At 45.6% G+C, this 22,386-nt stretch overlaps 1 protein-coding gene across 1 annotated transcript in view; it reads right to left on the bottom strand.

Moving 5' to 3' along the window:
• CPLX1 (complexin 1) overlaps positions 1–21,326 on the bottom strand; it is a 215,318-nt gene extending 193,992 nt beyond the window's left edge. Inside the window, exons 1-2 of the mRNA XM_084629748.1 lie at positions 21,127–21,326; positions 19,676–19,784 (exon numbers count right to left, since the gene is read on the bottom strand). Coding sequence (XP_084485874.1) covers positions 19,676–19,706 — 31 coding nt within the window. The 5' untranslated portion in view covers positions 19,707–19,784; positions 21,127–21,326. The remainder of the gene's footprint in view (positions 1–19,675; positions 19,785–21,126) is intronic.
• Between the last annotated feature and the right edge of the window lie 1,060 nt (positions 21,327–22,386).

Here is a 22,386-nt window from a genome sequence, read left to right as displayed (position 1 = left end):
CTCAGGTAGTTGAAAGCAGCTATCAAATCCCCCCTCATTCTTCTCTTCTGCAGACTAAACAATCCCAGTTCCCTCAGCCTCTCCTCATAAGTCATGTGGTTCCGGACCCCTAATCATTTTTGTTGCCCTTCGCTGGACTCTTTCCAAATTATCCACATCCTTCTTGTAGTGTGGGGCCCAAAACTGGACACAGTACTCCAGATGAGGCCTCACCAATGTCAAATAGAGGGGGACGATCACGTCCCTCGATCTGCTGGCAATGCCCCTACTTATACATCCCAAAATGCCATTGGCCTTCTTGGCAACAAGGGCACACTGCTGACTCATATCCAGCTTCTCATCCACTGTCACCCCTAGGTCCTTTTCCGCAGAACTGCTGCCTAGCCATTCGGTCCATAGTCTGTAGCTGTGCATTGGGTTCTTCCGTCCTAAGTGCAGGACCCTGCACTTATCCTTATTGAACCTCATCAGATTTCTTTTGGCCCAATCCTCCAATTTGTCTAGGTCCCTCTGTATCCTATCCCTGCCCTCCAGTGTATCTACCACTCCTCCCAGTTTAGTATCATCCGCAAATTTGCTGAGAGTGCAATCCACACCATCCTCCAGATCATTTATGAAGATATTGAACAAAACCGGCCCCAGGACCGACCCCTGGGGCACTCCACTGGTTGAACTAGAGCATCTCTGTTAGGCTATGTCTACACTTGGAGCTGTGCCCTCTGCCCCCCCCATATACATACTCGGCACAGATAGTCCATGCCATCACTTGCCACTGCCCCATGCCACTACTATTATGAGTGCTAGCCTATGTGTACTTGAACTGAGAATCACATCTCCAGCTCCAAGTGTAGATGTATCCTTAAAAGAGACATCCAATTTTTACTTAAGTGTTGCCAACATTGGGAAATTTACCAGCATAGCTATTGCAGAATAACCTTGAAAATAGAGTAATAATTCTGGAATAAAATCACTTTGATTCTGAAAGAGTCTCCACACGGGGAAATTATACCAGAATAGTTATAGAGGAATAGTTGATGCCATGCCTATTCTAGAATAATTTCCCTCACATAGACACAACCTTAAAATTTCCAAGTGCTGGAGAATTTACCTTACCTCTTGGCAACCTTTTCCAATGGCCCTCAATGTTGACTTCAGTTAAGCCATGCCAATTGACACCAGCAGAGAATTTGCCTCAGATTAGGGCTGGCCAGAAAATCAGAATTCTGTCTTCTGAAAAAATTTTGAGAGTTCAATATTTGATTTCATTCCAGTGCAGAACACAAATGCAACCCTTTGAAATATTTCAGGAAAAACAGCAGAGCAAGCTCTACCCCAGAGTAGCCAATAGCTCAGAGGTTAGGGCATTCACCTGGGATGTGGGAGAACTAGGCTTAAGTCCCTGCTCCAAATTAGGTAGAGCAGTGAGCTGGACCTAAGTCATCTACCTCCCTGATGAGTGCCTAATCCCTGAGCTATTGCTACTAGGTTGCTCTTGCATGAGAAATTCCATCCTGAACCTGAGAAACCTGTCTCAACAAAATTTTCATCAAAACAGATAAATTTCCATGAAAAGCTTGGTTTCAAATTGACATTTTCTGGCAAAAAATGATTTGTCAAAAAATTCCCACACAGCTATACACCTCTGCCTCAATACACTTTAACTGTACAAAGTCTAAAACTTCCCTCAACACACCCAGACAAACCTGCAAAAAACATTTGTCCAAACTGCCAGTTAACAAATAGATTGCTTATTTTCTTTTCATATAATATAATATAATTAATATAATAATATAAAACTCTGTATAATTGGATGCTTTCTCTTTCAGGCCTCTTTCAATCTGTAGTAATGCATTTTTCGTGTATCTATGGTCTTGTCTACACTACAGGGGAAAGCCAATCTAAGCTAAGCAATTTGAGTTACGTGAATAGCGTAACTCAAGTTGACGTAGCTTAGACCTATTTACCATGGGATCCACACTACGTGATGTTGATGGGAGAGCATCTCCCGTTGACTCCCCTTCCTCTTCTCATTCGGGTGGAGTACAGGAGTTGATGGGAACGTGATCTGTGGTCGACTTAGTGGGTCTTCACTAGACCTGCTAAATCGACCGCCGATGCTTTGATCACCATGCATTGATCCCCCAGTAAGTGTAAACAAGCCCTGTGACAGTGAAGGTGTAGTTATGATCTCCCAACTATGCAGTAAGAAAAACAAAAAGGGGGAAGTTACAAATACACAAAAAAGAAAAAAAGGAAAGAAGAGAATGTGGTGAGAACAGATATCTTCAGAGGTGCTGGAACTAGGAGTGCTGGGGAGGGTGAAGTGGTTTCCATCACATACAAGGTTTACAGTTTGGTTCAGTGGCTCTCAGCACCCCCACTATACAAATTGCTCCAGCACCCCTGGATAGCTTGGTCTTCTACAGAGTTCTTTATATGTTCAAGAGTCAGGCTACATCTACATCACAGCACTTACAGCGCCACAGCTGCACCAGTACAGCGGTTCTGCTGTACCATTTGTAGTGGCGAGGCTCTAAGCTCTAAGCTCTCCCGTTATAACACCTGCCTCTGCAAAAGGCAGTAAGCTATGTCAGCAGGAGAAGCTCTCTTGATGACATAGCACTGCCTACACCGGCGCTTAGGTCGGTGTAACTTACGATGCTCAAGGGTGTGGATTATTCACACCCCAAGTGACGTAGTTATACTGAAGTAACGCCTAGTGTAGACAAGTTCTCACCTGGAGCATTATTGAAGTGGCTCACTGTGCCACCTAGTGGAGACTGTAGGAACTGCACCCTCTTGGAAAAGTAAGTTGAGACATTATTAGCAGGGGATGTGGAGATTGGACAGAAGTTTCTGGAACTGGTATTTGATTGGTTGGGAAGCAGAGAGGTTGGAACAAAAGGATCTGATTGGTGGATGTCGATTAATGGTAAAAGGGCTTGGAAAAAAGAAGAAAAAGGTCACCTTAAACTGTAGCAGCACAGTCCGAGCCCCAAAAGAAATGAGAGTTTTCCCATTAACTCTAACAGGAACAGGTCTGGGTCCCAAAAATCAATGGGGCTACAGACATTAAACACCACCGTTTGTGTTGTTATCAGAAATTGGCTATGGGGAAAATGGCTGATGTAAGTTTAATTTCAGTGTAAAATAAATTGCTTGTCACAGATTATAACCAGAGCTGGTTGGGGAATTATCATTTTCCCTACAAGTTTCTGTTGAAAAATTTAAAACTGAAAAAATTGTTTTCCAGTTTTCAGCACAAAAAAATGAATAGTTTAATGGAAAACTATTTTTCAAGGAAATAAACCATTTTTGAAGAAAAAAATTGTTTGACAGAAAAAATTGTCAAAAAAGTTTCCAACAGCTCTAACTGAAACATTTTTCCTGGGATTCAATGGATGAATCTAATATCAGTGCAAGGACAAACACTCAGGCCACAGAGCCTGCAGGCTTCATTCCTTCCCACATGCTGGCCAGAGCAGCTGGCTGGGAGGAGAGCACTGCTCTTCAAGAAGGGGTGAAGTAACTTTCTCCCTTCCCAGAGAAAGGAAAATGGTTATTATGACTCTCTGAAGCATGTTTTATTCTCTGCTTCTGGGGTGATACAGATGTGCACAGCTTCTTTCTCAGAGCAGACTGTAAAGTTACATCTAGCCCAGAGAGTAAGTGACTTTCCCAAAGTCACAAGGAATGCATGCCATGGTTGAGACTTGAAGCTAGTTCCTTGCCCAGTGCCATAAGCACAAAGCAGATGCTTCTTTCTAAATCAGCCAGCTGAGCCTACACCCTCTGATGGAGAAAAAAAATGTGAAAATGATTGATCAGACAGATAGAAGTGAGCAAGTACTGCCTAACTGCCTATCTACTTATCCATCCACCCAGATGGATTTCTTATCCTTTTTTATCTTTTCTTTATTTGCCATCTGCTTTCCTGTTTCTTCATTCCATTTTCCCGGCCCATAGAGTTATCAAAACAATTTCACCATTTCGCCCACCAAAGGACATTTTGCTTGTTTGTTTGTTTTAATTTACTTCCTTAAATGATACTTCTCAGTACTTTGAATTCCAAACTCGTGTGGATGCCTGCTGCACGTTTGACATTGCTCCAAGGTCGACAGCACTACAAAAAAGCTACGGGATTCAAGTCATGCTGCAAATTCTTGATAAGTAGCTAGTAAGCAGTTTCATTTGTATAGGTGATGACAAATTTTAACTCTAATAAGATGCACATCAAAAGTTAGCAGATTTAATTAATTTTGTTTGTATTAATGTGTTTCTGCAATGACTGAGCCCAACCAGTTTGAAATTAGCTAATTTAAAATTGCAGAATAAATCAATCGAGGCTGAAAGACCCAGCTTGCTGTAAATATCTTGCCATGTAATCTTCAGCTGTGTAAGTAAGAGCACTAATACATTTTACCACTCTTCTTGATTTCATTGTTTAACCCATACATCAAAATGGTCAGCATCAGACTAAAACCCTATGGGGGGAAATTAACCCTTATGTGTAGTTTTATCCACTTTGAACCCTGTTCATGTCCCCACTGAAGCCAATGGGAGTTCTGGATGCACAAGAAATGCAAGGTTGGGCTATAAGCAAGTCACTGTGATCAAGTTACAGGTAAAATAATAGGCTACCAGTCAGTAAGCTACATAAGACCATGATTCAGTGAGAATTTAAGTGTCTGCCTAACTTTAAGCAATTGCACTGATCTCAATGGGACTCCTGTCCTTCTTACAGTTAGACACCCTGTGGACTGGGGCCTATCCAATATCCTCCCAAAATCAACAGGAATATTTCCATTGACTTCAATGGGCATTGGATCTGTGCTCCTTGAAATGTGTGGGAAAAGTGCTATTGAGTTCAGCAGTTCAGGATCAGGCCTTAAAGGAACTGCTATTATGATGCTGCTGTGGTATGAAATAGAGAGCGTTTGAGCCAGAAAATTCAGATCTGGGTTTCAGCGCCCGAGGAGCGTTCAGATCTGTGGATTCAGCCCATTATGAGCATTGGGGCCAGTTGCAAAAGTCAGAGCCAGATTCAGTTTCTAACCTTCTGCCTGGTTCCAGAGGTGTCAGAAACAGGGGGTCAGTTCAGGCCTGTCTCTGGTATTGGCTACGTAAGCTCAGATAATTTCCCATGTAAAATCCATCAGACTGTGTCAAAATGTATGAATGCCCAGACATCCGTCCATCTCACATGGTGGTGGGGATAGACCACAGAGCCGTGTGGTATGGAGTCACCATACCCCTTGGACAGTCTCTTCTGTCCTCTGCTCACTAATCCTTCTCCCCCAGGACACATTCCAACCCTCTCAACAGCTCTGAGCAGCCGCCATCTTGTTCAGAGATCAGCCACCCTAGAAACGTTTCCTCTTTCTCTCACCAAATGTGGAATAACCCCACCTCCTGCTCCCCAGTACCACCACCCTCACACTGTGTCCAGTCACGCCTGCCACGGGCCAGGTTCGCCTCTCTGACAGTGGTGCTACTTCTTTATGTGAGCTCCTCGCTGTCTGAGAGACTGCTCATCCTGGTGACCTGCCATGGTTAGAAACAGGAGCTGTGTGCCATAGGAAAGGGGAGGTCCCTAACCTCCTGACGGGCAAAGCATGGACTTCTAGTCTTGAAGGCTTCAGAGCATTTTAGAGCTCTCTCAGCCCTGTGAAGCAGGACCAGTGATGACTCAGGGACACAGCTTTACAAGCAAAGGGACACACACACACAGAACATATTCCGGCCCCGATTCAGCCAGGTACTAAAGCACATGCTTAACTTTAAGCACATGAGTAATCCCACTGACTTCAATGGAACCCCTCACATGCTTAAAATTATGCACACACTTAAGTACCTTGCTAAATCAGGGGCACAGTCCCTGACTCTGCCAGGGGATCCATAGGCACCCAGTCCTAATGATTTCATTAAAGTGTAAGGGTCCGCACCACAGAAAAACATCTGACAGGGATAGTCTAAGAGTACTTATTCCTGCCTCAGCTTGGCGGGGGCACTGGTTGACCTCCTGAAGCCCTGTCCAGCCCTATATTTCTATGCTAGCAGACCACATTGCAGTATCAGGGCTGTATTGGGATAATACACATGACTGGAATATTGGTATAGAAGGGTACAGCTTGCTCAGGAAGGACCAGCAGGGAAAAAAGAGAGAAGGTGTTGCCTTATATATTAAAAATGTATACACTTTAACTGAGGTTGGGATGGAAATAGGAGACAGACTTGTAGAAAGTCTCTGGGTAAGGATAAAAGGCGTAAAAAACAAAGGTGATGTCATGGTAGGGGTCTACTACAGACCACCAAACCAGGAAGAAGAGGTGGATGAGGCTTTTTTAAAACTAACAAAATCATCCAAAGCCCAGGACTTGGTGGTGACGGGGGACTTCAACTACCCAGACATTTGTTGGGAAAATAATACAGCAGGGCACAGATTATCCGGCAAGTTCTTGGAATGTATTGGAGACACTTTTTTATTTCAGAAAGTGGAGACAGCTACCAGGGGAGAGGCTGTTCTAGATTTAATTTTGACAAACTGGAAGGATCTGGTTGAGAATTTGAAAGTGAAAGGCAGCTTTGGTGAAAGTGATCATGAAATGGTAGGCTTCATGATTCCAAGGAATGGTAGGAGAGAGAATAGCAAAATAAAGACAGTGGATTTCAAGAAGGCAAACTTCAGCAAACTCAGGGAGTGGGCAGGTAAGATTCCATGGGAAGTAAGTCTAAGGGGAAGAACAGTTGGCAGTTTTTCAAAGAGACGTTATTAAGTGCACAAGAGGAAACTATCCCACTGCGTAGAAAAGATAGGAAGTCTGACAAGAGACCAAACTGACGTAACCAGTAGATCTTCAATGATCTAAAAATCAAAAAAAAGAGTCCTACAAAAAGTGGAAACTAGGTCAAATTACAAAGGATGAATATAAACAAATAACACAAGTATGTAGGGACAAAATTAGAAAGGCCAAGGCAGAAAACGAGATCAAACTAGCTAGAGACATAAAGGGTAACAAGAAAACATTCTACAAATACATTCGAAGCAAGAGGAAGACCAAGGACAGGGATGGCCCATTACTCAATGATGGGGGGGGGAATAACAGAAAATGTGGAAATGGCAAAGATGCTTAATGACTTCTATGTTTCAGTTTTCACCAAGAAGGTTGCTGGTGATTGGACGTCTAACATAGTGAATGCCAGTGAAAATGAGGTAGGATCAGAAGAGGCTAAAATAGGGAAAGAACAAGTTAAAAATTACTTGGACAAATCAGATGTCTTCAAATCACAAGGGCCTGATGAATGCATCCTAGAATACTCAAGGAGCTGACTGAGGAGATAACTGAGCTATTAGCAATTATTTTGAGAAGACATGGAAGACGGGAGAGATTCCAGAAGACTGGAAAAGGGCAAATATAGTAACAATCTATAAAAAGGGAAATAAGGACAACCCAGGGAATTACAGACCAGTCAGCTTAACTCCTGTACATGGAAACATAATTGAGCAAATAATTAAGCCATCAATTTGCAAATATCTAGAAGATAATAAGGTGATAAGTAACAGTCAGCATGGCTTTGTCAAAAACAAATTGTGTCCAACCAACCTGATAGCTTTCTTTGACAGGGTAACAAGCCTTGTGGATGGGGGGAAGCGGTAGACATGGTATATCTTTATTTTAGTAAAGCTTCTGATACTTTCCCACATGACCTTCTCATAAATAAACTAAGGAAATGCAACCTAGATGGAGTACTATAAGGTGGATGCAAAACTGGTTGGACAACCATTCCCAGAGAGTAGTTATCAGTGGTTCACAGTCATGCTGGAAGGGCATAACGAGTGGGGTTCCGCAGGGATCAATTCTGGGTCCTGTTCTATTCAATATATTCATCAATGATTTGGATAATGGCATAGAGAGTACACTTATAAAGTTTGCGGACAATACCAAGCTAGGAGGGGTATGGGCTGGATGAATGAACTATAAGGAGGATAGAAAGTTGGCTAGATTGTTGGGCTCAATGTCTAGTTGGCAGCCGGTATCAAGGGGAGTGCCCCAAGGGTTGGTCCTGGTGCTGGTTTTGTTCAATATCTTCATAAATGATCTGGAGGGTGGTGTGGATTGCACCCTCAGCAAGTTTGCAAATGACACTAAACTGGAAGGAGAGGTAGATATGCTGGAGGGTAGGGATGGAATACAGAGGGACCTAGACAAATTAGAGGACTGGGCCAAAAGAAATCTGATGAGGTTCAACAAGGACAAGTGCAGAGTCCTGCACTTAGGACGAAGAATCCAATGCACCGCTACAGACTAGGGACCAAATGGCTCGGCAGCAGTTCTGCAGAAAAGGACCAAGGGGTTACAGTGGACGAGACGCTGAATATGAGTCAACAGTGTGCCCTTGTTCCCAAGAAGGCCAATGGCATTTTGGGATGTATAAGTAGGGGCATTGCCAGCAAATCAAGGGACGTGATTGTTCCCCTCTATTCGACATTGGTGAGGCCTCATCTGGAATACTGTGTCCAGTTTTGGGCCCCACACTACAGGAAGGATGTGGAAAAATTGGAAAATGTTCAACAGAGGGCAACAAAAATGATTAGGGGACTGTAACACATGACTTATGAGGAGAGGCTGAGGGAACTGGGATTGTGTAGTCTGCGGAAGAGAAGAATGAGGGGGGAGTTGATAGCTACTTTCAACTACCTGAAAGTGGGTTCCAAAAGAGGATGGATCTAGACTGTTCTCGGTGGTAGCAGAGGACAGAGCAAGGAGTAATGGTCTCAAGTTGCAGTGTGGGAGATTTAGGTTGGATATTAGGAAAAACTTTTTCACTAGGAGAGTGGTGAAACACTGGAATGCGTTACCTAGGGAGGTGGTGGAATCTCCTTCCTTAGAAGTTTTTAAGGTCAGGCTTGACAAAGCCCTGGCTGGGATGATTTAGTTGGGGATTGGTCCTACTTTGAGCAGGGGGTTGGACTAGATGACCTCCTGAGGTCCCTTCCAACCCTGATATTGTATGATTCTATGATTAAATTCAAAATGATCTTGAAAAACTGGAGAAATGGTCTGAAGCAAATAGGATGAAATTCAATAAGGACAAATGCTAAGTACTCCACTTAGGAAGGAACAATCAGTTGCACACATACAAAATGGGAAATGATTGCCTAGGAAGGAGTACTGCGGAAAGGGTTCTGGGGGTCATAGTGGACCACAAGCTAAATATGAGTCAAAAGTGTAACACTATTGCAAAAAAAGCGAACATAATTCTGGGATGTATTAGCAGGAGTGTTGTAAGCAAGACATGAGAATTAATTCTTCACCTTTACTCAGCTTTGATTGGGCCTCACAGGAGTACTGTGTCCAGTTTTGGGCGCCACATTTCAGGAAGGATGTGGACAAATTGGAGAGAGTCCAAAGAAGATCAACAAAAATGATTAAAGGTCTAGAAAACATGACCTATGACAGAAGATTGAAAAAATTGGGTTTGTTAGTCTGGAAAAGAGAAGACTGAGAGGGGACATGATAACAGTTCTCAAGTATGTAAAAGGTTGTTACAAGGAGGAGGAAGAAAAATTGTTTTTCTTAACCTCTGAGGATAGGACAAGAAGCAATGGGCTTAAATTGCAGCAAGGGAGGTTTAGGTTGGACATTAGGAAAAACTTCCTGTCAGGATGGTTAAGCACTGAAATAAATTGCCCAGGGAGGTTGTGGAATCTCCATTACTGGAGATTTTTAAGAGCAGGTTAGACAAACACCTGTAAGGAATGATCTAGATAATTAGTGCTGCCACGAGTGCAGGGGACTGGACTAGATGACCCCTCGAGGTCCCCTCCAGTCCTATGATTCTATTATCCTATTGGGCACCATTGCTCATTTGCAATTATGCATTTGATGCTACAATTCAAGCCAAAGGGCAACAGGCTTAGAAAAATCTCAAAATGGAGTTTTAACATTTTGATTTCATGTGTCAATATTTTCTCTGCTAAGACGTAACTTTTTGCTCTTTCTTTAATGATAAAGCGTTTGGTGCAAGACAAAATCACTTTGCTGATGAAGCAAAACCTTCCTAAAAAGAATTATTTCTCTTTGATTTTCCAGTATCAACAGTAATTCTTTTTTCCTCCATTCTTTGTTTGCTTATTGTTGTTTTTTAACGCTCAGTCCTAAATGAAACCATTGATGCGTCTCAGATTTCCTTTGTCCCCAGAGGCAAATCATTTTTCTCACAGCTTGGTGAGTTTTAATCATTTTTCCTTATCGAAATAGACGCCTTCTGGATGGGCTGTCTGACAAATGGCTGCTAAATGGAACACATCCTAGTTCAGCATATCCCTACAATCAGCAGATCCAGACCACACATCCATCACAGGACTCTGAATAAGCTTAGTCCGCTTTTGATATTAATTTACAAATACAACAAAAGGAGGCCTAATACCTACTGAACACTCAGGCAGGATTTCATTTACATTATTGCCAGGACAATGGGATCAACAGAAGAAAGTAAGCATAGAGACGAGCAGGATTGAGAAAAGAAAGGCATAGGGCCAGAGTTTTAAAGGTATTTTGCCACCTAACTCCCATTGATTTCACTGATTTATAGAGACTAAAAAAATAAGGGCCAGATTCTGCCACTTTTACCCACATTGCACCAGATACTAGGTTGCTGTAAATCAGTTAGTCTACAATGGAGTTACATCAGTTTACACTGGATCTGAATCCATTGTATAGGACCGTCCTCATTGAGTAATTCCACCTGATCTCAATGGGAATGACTGCAAAATAAAGCCCCGATTCTATAAGCTATTCCATGTAGGATTGAATACTGGTGATCAGGTCTGTTCCTAAATGAATATACAGGCTGGATCCTGAGCTGGTTTAAACTGGCATGGTCTCTGACTCTACGCTGATTTACACTGGCAAAGTATCTGGTGCTATGTCTTGAAACCACATTCTGGTACCTTTGATAATACTGTCACCTCAGGGATTTTCATTTCTAGTCTCATCTCGGCAACAACCATGATTATTGCCTTCCAAAGAGCCATTTGCGTTGAGATTCACTGATGAAAATCACTTGCCAACAGTTTAATGGAAAAATAGTCAGTGCTTCTCTTAAATTCACCCATCAAAAATCTATGCTGTCAATTCATCATACAAATGCACTTCAAACTCATCTAATCCAAGCAGAGGCTATGGAAAGCAAGCAGATATGAAAGCTACTTGTTAATTACAACAAGAACAACCTTTCAAACTTCAGTGTAGCCTGAATCCAAGACACCCGAAGGGATTTTAGGCCGAATCAATAAAATGGAGATTTTCAAAGGCACTGAGGGCAATCAAGGCCCCGATACCCATTGAAAGTTAGTGGGTCTTGGATGTCTGACACCCATTTGTGCCTCTGAAAATCTCCCTCTTCATCATCACTGTGCATACCTTTAAGCATGTGCATAGCCCCATTGACTTTAATTTTGTTAAGTCTCATGATGCTCTGTGAAATAAGCCAGTATTTTAATATCCATTTCACAAGGGGTCAAAGAGAAAGTGAATGAATTATTCATGGTTACACAGCAAAGGTAAAAACCATCCCTAACAAACTATGGAAAAGGCCTGATCCTAAACCCTTAAATCAGTGGCACTGAAATAGTATTATAATGATCATCACCTGCCTCCCAAAGTGTCTGAGAGTCACACATCTTCATATATTCAATTAGTGTAATCCCAGGACTGGCCCTGATTTAGCAAATCACTTGAGCCCATGCTCATGTCCACTTGACTTCAGGGGGATTTAGGGCTGGGGAGATCGACACTTAGAGGTCAATTTAGTGGGTCTACTGAAGACCCACTAAATCAATGGCAGAGTGCTCTCTGGTCGACTCCGGTATTCCAGCTCCCCGAGAAGAATAAGGGACGTAGACTGGAGAGTGTCTCCCATTGAGGCAGCGCAGTGAAGACACTGCAGTAAATCGACCTAAGCTAAGTTGACTCCAGCTACTTTATTCACGTAACTGGAGTAGCGTAATTTAGGTCAACTTACTCCAGTAGTGAAGACAAGCCCTTAAACACATGCCTGACTTCAGGCATTTGAGCAGTCCCATTGAAGTCACTCATGGGTTTAAGGTTCACTATGTGTCTGAGTACGCTGCTGAATCACAGCCATGATTATGCAGAGAAGCAAGGGGGGTGGAACAGACACTTTTCCTCGTGATACATTACAGACAAAATTCCCATTGCCTGTAGCATGGGTACATCTGCACCCATCAATCACAGTGTTTCCTCCTGACTCTGTATGAATGCCATATAAAAATACCACGAGGTCAGCTTGGCAGAGTTTGATATGAATGTTATTTTACTCCACAGCTCTATTCTGCCAACACCAAACAATGTGATCAGTACAACATACTGAATATCCGATATGAAACACAATTATCTATGTCTGATGTTTAGTTCACTGAGATCTGTTACACTGTTGATGTGCATGTATTATATGAAGAACATACCGATATAATACAGAAAAGTGAAAAAATTAGAAAACAGTATTTACATATCTTAGAATTGCATATATGGTATTTCTGGGTAGACATACTGATGATAGATAGATCTTGACCTATTCTGTGTTTATTATATCATTACAGTGTACATACTGTCTAACTCACTGTACTGTCTGTGGATTAAGTGAACACTTAATAAAGTACAAAGATTTTGCATTTCGCTAATCAGTTTATATGTATGCATAGGAGTAACACCTATAGTAAGAATTAGAGTTGGATAAACTATTTGCAGTGACAGATGTATTCAGTAAATTTAGCATTTTTTTCTTCACGTCTTTTGTTTGCCAGCAGACTTTGATGTTCATAGATTTGTTAGTGATTCAGCACGTCCCTGTTCCCAACAGCAGTTCAGCACAGACAGCCCCCATTGTCCATATGGCACCCCACTGGCTAACATAGACATAAAGACCTGGGACACCTTGCAGGATTGGGGCCTGAATATTCAATGCAAATGGAAGTCAGCCTCCGCATTGCTCTTGAAATGTTCATGTGCTGTTGATTGTTATTTTCACAGTGCGATTGGTCACCTTAGTCACATGGTGTTGTTCTCCTTTCGTTACTGGATAAACAATAAAGTTACTGGACCATTGATTCTTCGAGGAAGAGGGTGAGAACAGTTTGTGACACTAGGAGGTGCCAAGCCTGCGGGATTAGGGGATTTTAGGTAGAGCTGGCTGAGAATTTTCCGGTGAAACATTTTTTCATTGGCAAATGCCAATTCATCAAAACCAAAACTGTTCACAGAAAAGGGCCAGCTTTGATGAATCTCCCAATTCAAAAGAACGTTGGGGGAAATTAAAAGATAACAAGGTCAAAATTGAAATGAAACCTCTTGAAATTATCAAAATGAACTGGTTTGACTGACCCAATCCAATTCTTTTTTGGATTATTGGTTTGCAAATTTATTTATTTTTTAGTTTTCAGTAGTTCATCCCAATTCAGGTCAAAAAAATTGAAATCTTAAACTCAGGGGATGGGAAAACCATTTCCAGTCCAGCTGTAATTATAGAACCTATTATTTTCTTAAGGCCAGGTGACCTTGCATGGGGCCTTGTCTTAGACATCGCTGATAGAGAAATTGAACTTTTTGAGTACTGTAGGTAAATCTGAAAGGATTAATTTTTTATTGGTAAATGTCAGTACATTTCACCATACACACAAACCAACAACAGAAAAATACTTCCATCGATTATAATCAAAATTGACAGATGGACAAAGTAAGAACAATGCTGCTTGAGAACTTATCAGAGTTTGATTTAAGGACATTTACTTTGTATATTTTGGCCTGTGATGTTGACAATTTGTAGTTTAACAATCACAAAGCTTTAACTTTTTGAATCTCAGCATCTACTAATTCTGCCAAGTCTAACTCTAGGCGAGGTCAGATTTAGAATGCTTTGTCTCCCATCACAGTCAAACAGAATAATTGTGTGTGGCATTTGCATGCAGCATCCCAGCTGAAAACATTGTGGCTGGATTCCCATCTGGGCTATTTAATTGTCTCTGTGGCAGGGCACTGACCGGGGCTTTTTCCATGGTGAAGTCATACGCCAACGTCCATCTAATTTAACTGTGTTCATCCTGGGCTCTGGGGAACACTGTTCCTCCCAGAGGTGCTGTGCTGGTTTTAAACACAGTACAGCAATATTTCCTGAGTCTGCCTTGTGCAATTATTACATTTACCGGTTTTCAGCTGGTTGTTCCCTCTCACCATTTGCCACTGTCACTGTGGCAGACAAATTAGTAACTGCAGTGTGTATGTATGGTTCTACTCAAGCATTTGTCTCTGTGTCGGGGCTCTGGCCAGGGGTATGGGAGCCACACCATCCTTTGCCACAGCTGTTGTTACTAAACAATGTCTCATATGAGACAATATTGCTTATATAATGTACCAAGAGAAATGTTTTAATAGATTGGTTTCTAGTTTTCTGCCACCCATTACTATGCAGCACAGTTACTGAGATACAAAAATTGCAGCATAGATGCACATGGTCCGTCCTAGCCGGGATGAGGTGGAACAGCCCCGTGATAGGGCTCTGGCTCAGGATCAGAGAAATATTTAGTAGGTCTGTCCCTCTGCTGTGTAAAGCATTGCTTAGCTGGTACTTGTCACCACTTTTAGTGGACATCAGTGCACACCCTCAACAAGAGGTACTTCTGGTGGGATACAGATGTGCTAAAAAGATACATTTGGAGCCCAGGCAGATGCCAGGGGATAGTGAGAGACCTGCTCTACACCTAAAACTTAGAGGAACCTACCTATGTCACTCAGCGGTGTGAAAAATTCACACCCCTTTAAGAGACATAGTTAAGCCAATCTAAGCCCCACCGCCTCTCGCAGAGATGGATTTACTGCAGTGACAGAAGAACCCCTCCTATCACTGCAATAAGTGTCTACACTACAGTGGGGCAGCTGTGCCAGTGTAGGGTTTCTAGTGTAGACATAACCCTAGTGTGGGCACAACAGCATTACGCCGACGGTACAGCTGGCACTGAAGTTTGTGCAAAGCATGGTTATTGACTGCATGTAAACAGCACTCTTCTTTGGACAAATCCATTGGGTAGTAAAGGAAGATTCCTACGTCTGGAATACAGTTTCCCTCCAAAACTCATATCGGCCACAAGGCCAAAATTCATCTTCCATGAACATTCCTACAACAAATCTTCCCAGTTCCCACATATGAATGTTGGTGAAAAGTGACCAAAATTCCATTTCTAACTTGCCAGATCCATCACAGATAATTTCCTCTGACCCAGCGGTCAACTGCAGTAAGAACCAATCCACACCCCTGAATGTCTTACAGCCTTGATCTACTCTGGTTGGAAATATATATGGACCAAATCTGACTTGTTGTCAGCATGTTATTAGAGCCAAAGGACATGTCATCAGGGACCATGTCAAAGACCAGGTCCCAAATCCCATAAACATGTATCCTAGAAGTTATAGTAGTTAAGGGCCAAGCCATCCTCTCCCATTGGAAAACCCACTGGTGGAGGGGAGCAAACTGCAAAGTTCTCCTCACAATGTTTCCCTTCAGTCAGGAAGGGAGTTGAGTCCCAAAGGCCAGGAGAACGGCACTGATTGATTCCAATATCACTGTTCATAGACATAAGGCTATCCAAGTTCAGGCTCCCACTGACTTAGTAGAACGCAGAGCCATCTCTTCAGCTGGTGTAACCATCCAGGCTCTACTAAGCTCTGGTCCCACTGCTGAGGATTTTTCAAAATCCAGCCCTAAGTGCCTCTAGTTTGCAAATGTCTTTGCTGTTGGATTCAAGAGAAGAAAACGCTGTGCACATGGAAAGTGCATGATGAAATTCCATCCTATTTGCTTCCAGAAGCCTCTGAAGGAACGTCATTCTTCCTGGTTTTCTTTAACTGGTCCCAAGGAGGTGTGCAATTCAACTGGTGTCAGAATTTCCACTGCTTGCCACTTACACGACAGGGATGAGTAATGGGTCTCTCTGGGCCAAATTACATGAAAGTGCACAATGTCAGGAGAGCTGCGTGTGGGGAGAAATTATCCCTACCCAGATAAAAGAGCAGATTGAAATAGCAGGAGCATAATTTATCATTGTCCAAGGTATTATACTGGTAACAGTAAGTGGGCCTGATTCTCTGCTCGTGTCAGTCTAACATGGTGGGTAACTCCTTTGATTTGAATGGTATTAATTCTTATTTCCACCCATGTGAGAGAGGAATTGGACCTGAAGGGTATAACTTTGCACAGTAGAAAATGTTCTCAGAACAAAACAATGATGGTCAAAATGGCATTAAATAGAAAGGTAATGAGACAAATTTATACAAAAAGGGCTTGTGAAAGACTCATAAATTCTAAGGCTAGATCATCTAGTCCGCCTCCTGTGTTACACAGGCCAAAGGACTTGCCTAAAATAATTCCTAGAGCACACGCCTATGGAAAATGCAACAACCATATCATGCAAGATATTCTAGCAAAAACAAGCTTTCTTTCCCGTAAGCCAATGAGAGTTTTTCCATTGACTGGAAATGCAAGATTCAGTGGGTCTTCACATGAAAGAAGAGGGGTTGACACTTATTAAAAATAACAAAATGTAACATTTAGTATAAAACCTTTTATGGACATGAGGACTTGTTCTCTGAAATGCACATGGAGATTTAGAAAATCAACTCATATTTCAAAAATGCAGAGAAAATAGACATCAAAAAGCATCTCTACGTGGGTTCAGCGCATAAAACAAATAACTTTAAAAATTCTCTTTAAACTTTAAAAAAAATTTTTAAAAACCTCTTCCAAATTATAAGATATGTTATGTACCTACTATGCTGGGATTAACTCCACCACAAAGACTTTGGTTCTTGATTACCAAGTGCATGATTTTACAAAAACAGAAGAGCAGACTTATCTCCAGAATAGAGCAGGGGTATTCGGACCTCTCTGAGTTAGCAGAGAAAGAAAGAATAGTTTATTGATGTATAAAACAGTTAAATGAAAAAATATGGACCCGTTTCTTGATACATTTGGGTAAAGAATGCTGAGATACCATTGCAGCAAATACCAGACTGGCATTCCACCTGCCCTCTCTGCATATCCCCTTTGACCCCATCTCTTCCTTCCCTTTTGTGCCCATTTATGTATGTCTGGTTTTACTATTATTGTTACTCCCACCCTAGCATGTTATGTCTGTGTAATATTGTCTGATTTTGTGTTGTCTGCTCCTGCAGCTTTGACAAGTTGTGTAATTGCATAATTTCATTGGATAGCCCATGAAATGTGCAGTATTTGGTAACATACAAACTGTAAGTTGTTTACCTTTGTGTAGCTTTTATTGCTTGTTTCTTTATGAACATTAATAAAAAACCACATGCAAATTAAAAACACACTGCCAGCTGTTGCAGCATAATGCACATGTCGGTGCTCTTCAGTGTCGACAATGTTATGTTGAAACAGCTGGCTGAGTGATTCTTACTTGTGATTTTATGTATCTGTGGCAATTCAGCTTCCAAAAACTGAAACCTGTTAATGATGTTGGCTGTGGTACTTCACTCTCATTAATTAACATTTAATGATTTTCAACAATGCTGCAGTTACTTCTCTTTATTAGACAAATGGGTGGGGGGGGAATAGACACATGGTGAGCGAGTCTATGGTACCAACGCCTGGGAGATGCAAAGTGACTTGACAGTGATGCCAGTCGCAGCATGTGCTTGATGCGCCAAAAATGCAAAAACAGAGACATAAAATGGTTTTTAAAACAGCTTTTTTGAATGCCCCTGTTATAATGCAAATATTGACATTGGCATTTTGATGGGATTGATGCCTGGTTAGGATCAAAGATCCTTAGCTATGCCTCGGGCCATCAACTCTTCCCAGCTGGTTATTAATCCACAGGAAATGGTGTGCACCTCAATTGTTATTTCTTAATTACAATTCCACAGCATATGACATTGCAGGTCTTTTGGTCTCTCTATTTTTTTTTCCAGCAAAGGCCAGATTCTGCCATTTTTAATCATAATAAGCAATACCTGACTACTTAAGTAGTCCGTCGGGTCTGAGTGTCCCATACCTACTTGCAACAAGTAGTACTCCACTCTGCCAGTGCTGAAATTAATTTCAGTGGGATTGCTCATGGTGCAGGCTTGAGGAAGGGTAGCAGAATTTGCCCTCAATTAAATTATTTCCCCTTTGAAATGTGCGCGGAATTTAATTAAATGTGACAACACATTGTGAATCTGCGGTGTCGATTATGGGTTCAGTTATATTCTGCCCAATAATGCTGTACAACCCAGAAGAATTAAAATTAAACCCTTTTATCCGCAGCACCTCAGTGCGAACTTGTGCTTTGTTACTGATTGATTTTTGCAATTTACAACTGTTAATTTATTTCACTTTAAAAAGTGAAAACTGCATTTTCTCTTGAATATCGAAACCTCTGATAGACATGAACAGTGACTCTCGTGGCAAGTGTCCTTATAAAGTGATTATAACACAGAAAATGACTTCAGTAACACGGTACAATAAAACCGCAGTAGGTCCAATGACAAAGGAAAAATGGGGCAGTTACCATATGACCGGAATAATCATAGAATTGTGCCCTTGACCACCTATTAGACCTAAACATCCCATGTACCTAAAATATATTCAGTGTTATAGAAAGAGTGAATTGTAATGATCCTGCTAAAGGCTGGGTTGGAATCGGCCACATAGCCAGCACAGAATGAGGGAATTCTGTTATAAAACATTTTTCTTCATTTGTGTTTTTTTTTCATTTCGTTTTTGCACTGTCCGGGTGAAAAACGATCGTCATCCACAATAAGAAATGCATTAAAATAAGGAGAAAGGGCATCAGATGCAAGCCAGGAAAAAGATACTTAACTGATATAACGGATTCTGCCTGTGGTAGCCGTTCTAGAAAACCAACTGTTCTTATGTACTGCATAAAATGTCTGCACCATCTGGCTGTGTCAGAGTTTGCACAAAGTTTTGCGTCTGTAATAGAATTTAGGGCCAGCTCTTCCACATAAGATTTTACCACTTATCTGGCCTTACTCTGGCTAGATCTGACCACTATTGGCAGGTTTTTTGTTTGTAACTAGCATGCTGGACTGGCAAAACCACACCGAGACAGGGAGCTGTCCCGGAAGGCAGCACGCTACCAGGAGCAGTGAAGCACGCAGTGGCTGTTTTGTTTGGGCGACCAGCTACTAGCGATGGAAGTTTGTCAGTCTGCCTAGGGCCCCAAACTTCCACAGATCTGCGGGCCTGATCCAAAGCCCGCAGAAGTCAATGGACACTCTCCCATTGACTTCAACGGGCTTGAAATCAAGTCCTGTGTTTGTTGCTCTCCACGGTGCTGCCCCCTACTGGCGAACAAATTCAGCAAACATGCAGTCCCCGCGTTCCCCGGGATATCAGGGCCAGGATGTTGGCTCCGGTCGAAAGACTTTTATATTGGGCCGCCCGGGGAAAGAAACGGAGGGTGCCGTGGGGCAATGGCATGCCCTGGTGCCAGCAGCACTGCGTGGGGCTTCTCCAGTGGGATCTGAAAGATGCAATTTTACTCCTGGGTTGGGGGGGATGCGCTACTGAGAGGGGGGCCCATGTCATTGTCCCGCATGCACCCCAAAGCATCAACTGCCCCAACCCCACTTACCTCCTAAAGCTTGTTTCATAACAAAATCCATGGTGATGGCTTCAGATTCCTCCTCGCTCGGGCAGATCTCACATGCAAGTGGAACGGGAAGGAGTCCTGGGGTGGCGGCCTGCGAGGGAACCCCCCAAAGCAAGACAAGACAAAGGTCGGTGTAGAGGACAGAGGGCCGGACCGCGCGCGTGTGTGTGGCTGTCCCCCCGGGGAGCCCTTCTCGGAGAGCTTGCAGGCAGTTGCTTCCAGGACAGTGGAAGTTACTTGACACTACCGTGAGCCCCCCCTCGTTGCGCAGTGTGCTCGCGCGCGCGTGTGTGTGTGCGCGATCCCCTTACACGGGTAGCACTCGTTCCCAGATGCAAGCGCATCCCCATCCGCCTCTGTTGGCAGCAAGCCACGCACAGCCAGGGCCGCTCGCCAGGACGGCGCTGCACCGCCCCTGTTGCTGCCCCGGGGGGGCCTGGTTGGCGGGGTCCCCCTGCAGCCCCGCGCCCGGGCTCTACAACTTTGTTGCCGCGGCCGGCTTTGCCGGGGCGCGTGCTCGGGAGGCAGCAGCCCCAGCCGGGGAGAGCCGCGGGGACGTTTGAAGGTGAACCGGCTCCGCTTTGGCAGCGGCTGGTGCAGGAGCCCGCACCGTGAGGCTGGCGAGCCCGAGCCCCAGCCGGGAAGTACCGCTGCGGGCACCGGGGGTCGGGCGGCGGTTCAGGACTCGGGGCACCGGGCGCTCGCCCCAGCCCCCGTTTGTCCGGCCAGTGACACGGATCCGTGTCACTGACGGGCGCCCGGGAGCAGCCGCCTCTGGGTTTGGTGCAAAACGCAAAGGCGGGAGTTGAGGGCAGCGTGGCTCGGGCGGGGGCTGGGGGGAAGCTGTGAATGCAGCACCCCGGGGCGCTCGGGGTCCCGGCTTTGCGGCTAGGGCGGCTTTTTAAATGCCCGCAAATTGTGTGTGCTCCGCAACGCCCCCCCCTCCCCCCCAGCCGGCTGAACTCCGGAGCCTGACCGGGAAGGGGAAGCGGCGTGTCAGCCCTCTGGCAGCAGGGCGCTTCCCACGGCGGGCATTGCAGAGCCCGGGCGGCCGGGGAGCGGGAGGCTGGCTCGGGTAACCGGCCGGACTTTGCACCGCTTGCAAACCCCTGGCTCGGAGCCTCTCGCGGGGGGCAAGATGGGGGGGGCGCCAGCTCCGGCTGCTGCCCGCGCTGCTTGTGTTCCCCCCCTCTGCAAACTTCTGCCAGGAAGGGTATCGGGGTGTCCCCCCCCGGAAACCTGTCCCCAGCCACGAGCCACGCGCTGCTTGGCCCCGGGAGGGGACCGCGGAGGCACCCCGTGCAGAGGCAGGTTTTTCATGCATTGCAACCTCCCGGCCCACGGCGGGTCCCTGCAGCCCGGCCGGGCCGGACTCAGCACCCCGGCGGCTGCGGACAGCGCCCCGGGGCGGGATGTGGGGGAGCGAGACTTACCTGCCCCTCCGGGTCCGCAGCGGGGGCTCGACGCCTGCCCTAGCAGCTCCCGCCGGCCGGGTCCATGGGGGAGCCGCAGCAAGGCGCGGGCCGGAGCGGTCCCCTGAAGTTAGAGCCGAACCGAGCCGAGAGCTTCCCGCTTGCCCCGCTCCCTCTTTTTATCACGGGATTTCCGGACCATCCCTCCTTCCACTCGGCTAGGAGGGACCTGGCGGCTTCCTCCTCCCCCTGCCGCGGCTAGGGCGGCATCTCCAGCCTGGCTGCGCCCCCCCGCCCCCCGCACACACTGTCAGCCCACCCCCGCCCAGCCCGCACCAGGGGGGTTGCAAGGGGTTCGCAGCGCTCCTGCTGCGGGGGGTGGGGGGGATGGGGGGGTAGTGTTAGGATCAACTCCCCCCCACCACCACCATGGGACCTTCCCGGGCGGCAATGGCAGCGGCGGGCCCCCGGCCCCACCCCGGCCTTTCAGTACGCGGGGCCCGGCTGTCAGTCCCGAGGCGGGAGCTGCCACTGGAGGAGCCGCGTGTCTCTCAGAGCCGTCGGGAGAGAGCGGCGGTGCGGGGCCACGAGCGAGCCGCGCCAGCCTGGGCAAAGCTCCGGGCCCTGCCCCGCGCCGAGCGTCCACACACACAGCCCGGCGTCCAGCAGCTCTCACGCCCCGGGGGGAGGGTGGCTGGCGGGGCGGGGCGGGGCGGGGGGGGGGGAGCCAAGCGCCCGAGGAGTCGGATCCCCCTCCCACAGGGAACGGCTGAAGGGTGAAAGGGGGGAGCCGCCCGGCCAAGCGCCCCGGTTCAGCGGCCTGGGCTCCGATCCCGGTGGCAGGGCAGGGCAACTCCCAGCTGGGGAGCCGGACAACTGGGGTCCCGCTGGAGGGGGGGTGACTCAGTTTTGCAGCGGGGTGGGGTCGGGGGATCACGCCTCGCTTCTTCCTGCCATTGCGAAAGACTAGGGACGAGGCCATGGGGAAGGGTCCCCCTGCAGCCCCCAGTCAGCAGAGCCATGAACCCTGTTGGGGTAGGACGGGGGAGGGAGGGGGGCACTAGACTCTCAGAGCCCCAGTCAAGGTGAGAGGCGCTGTGGAGTCCGGATTTTGCCGGAACACAACATAAGGTTTCCCCCAGCATTTCTGAAACTCCACACTCCCCGGCTGGGCTGGCCCAGCTCCCTCCAGCCCTGACATGGGGCCAGGTGCTGATTTCAGTGTGAACCTGGAGTAACTCCGCTGAAAGCGGGGGCTTAATCCGGATGCGCCGCTGCGGA

The sequence above is a fragment of the Lepidochelys olivacea genome (assembly GCF_965140295.1).
Source record: "Lepidochelys olivacea isolate rLepOli2 genome assembly, chromosome: 5".
In the NCBI taxonomy this organism is placed as follows: Eukaryota; Metazoa; Chordata; order Testudines; family Cheloniidae; genus Lepidochelys; species Lepidochelys olivacea.
Note: the sequence above shows the minus strand (reverse complement) of the source record. Positions and strands in the feature narration are given on the sequence as shown.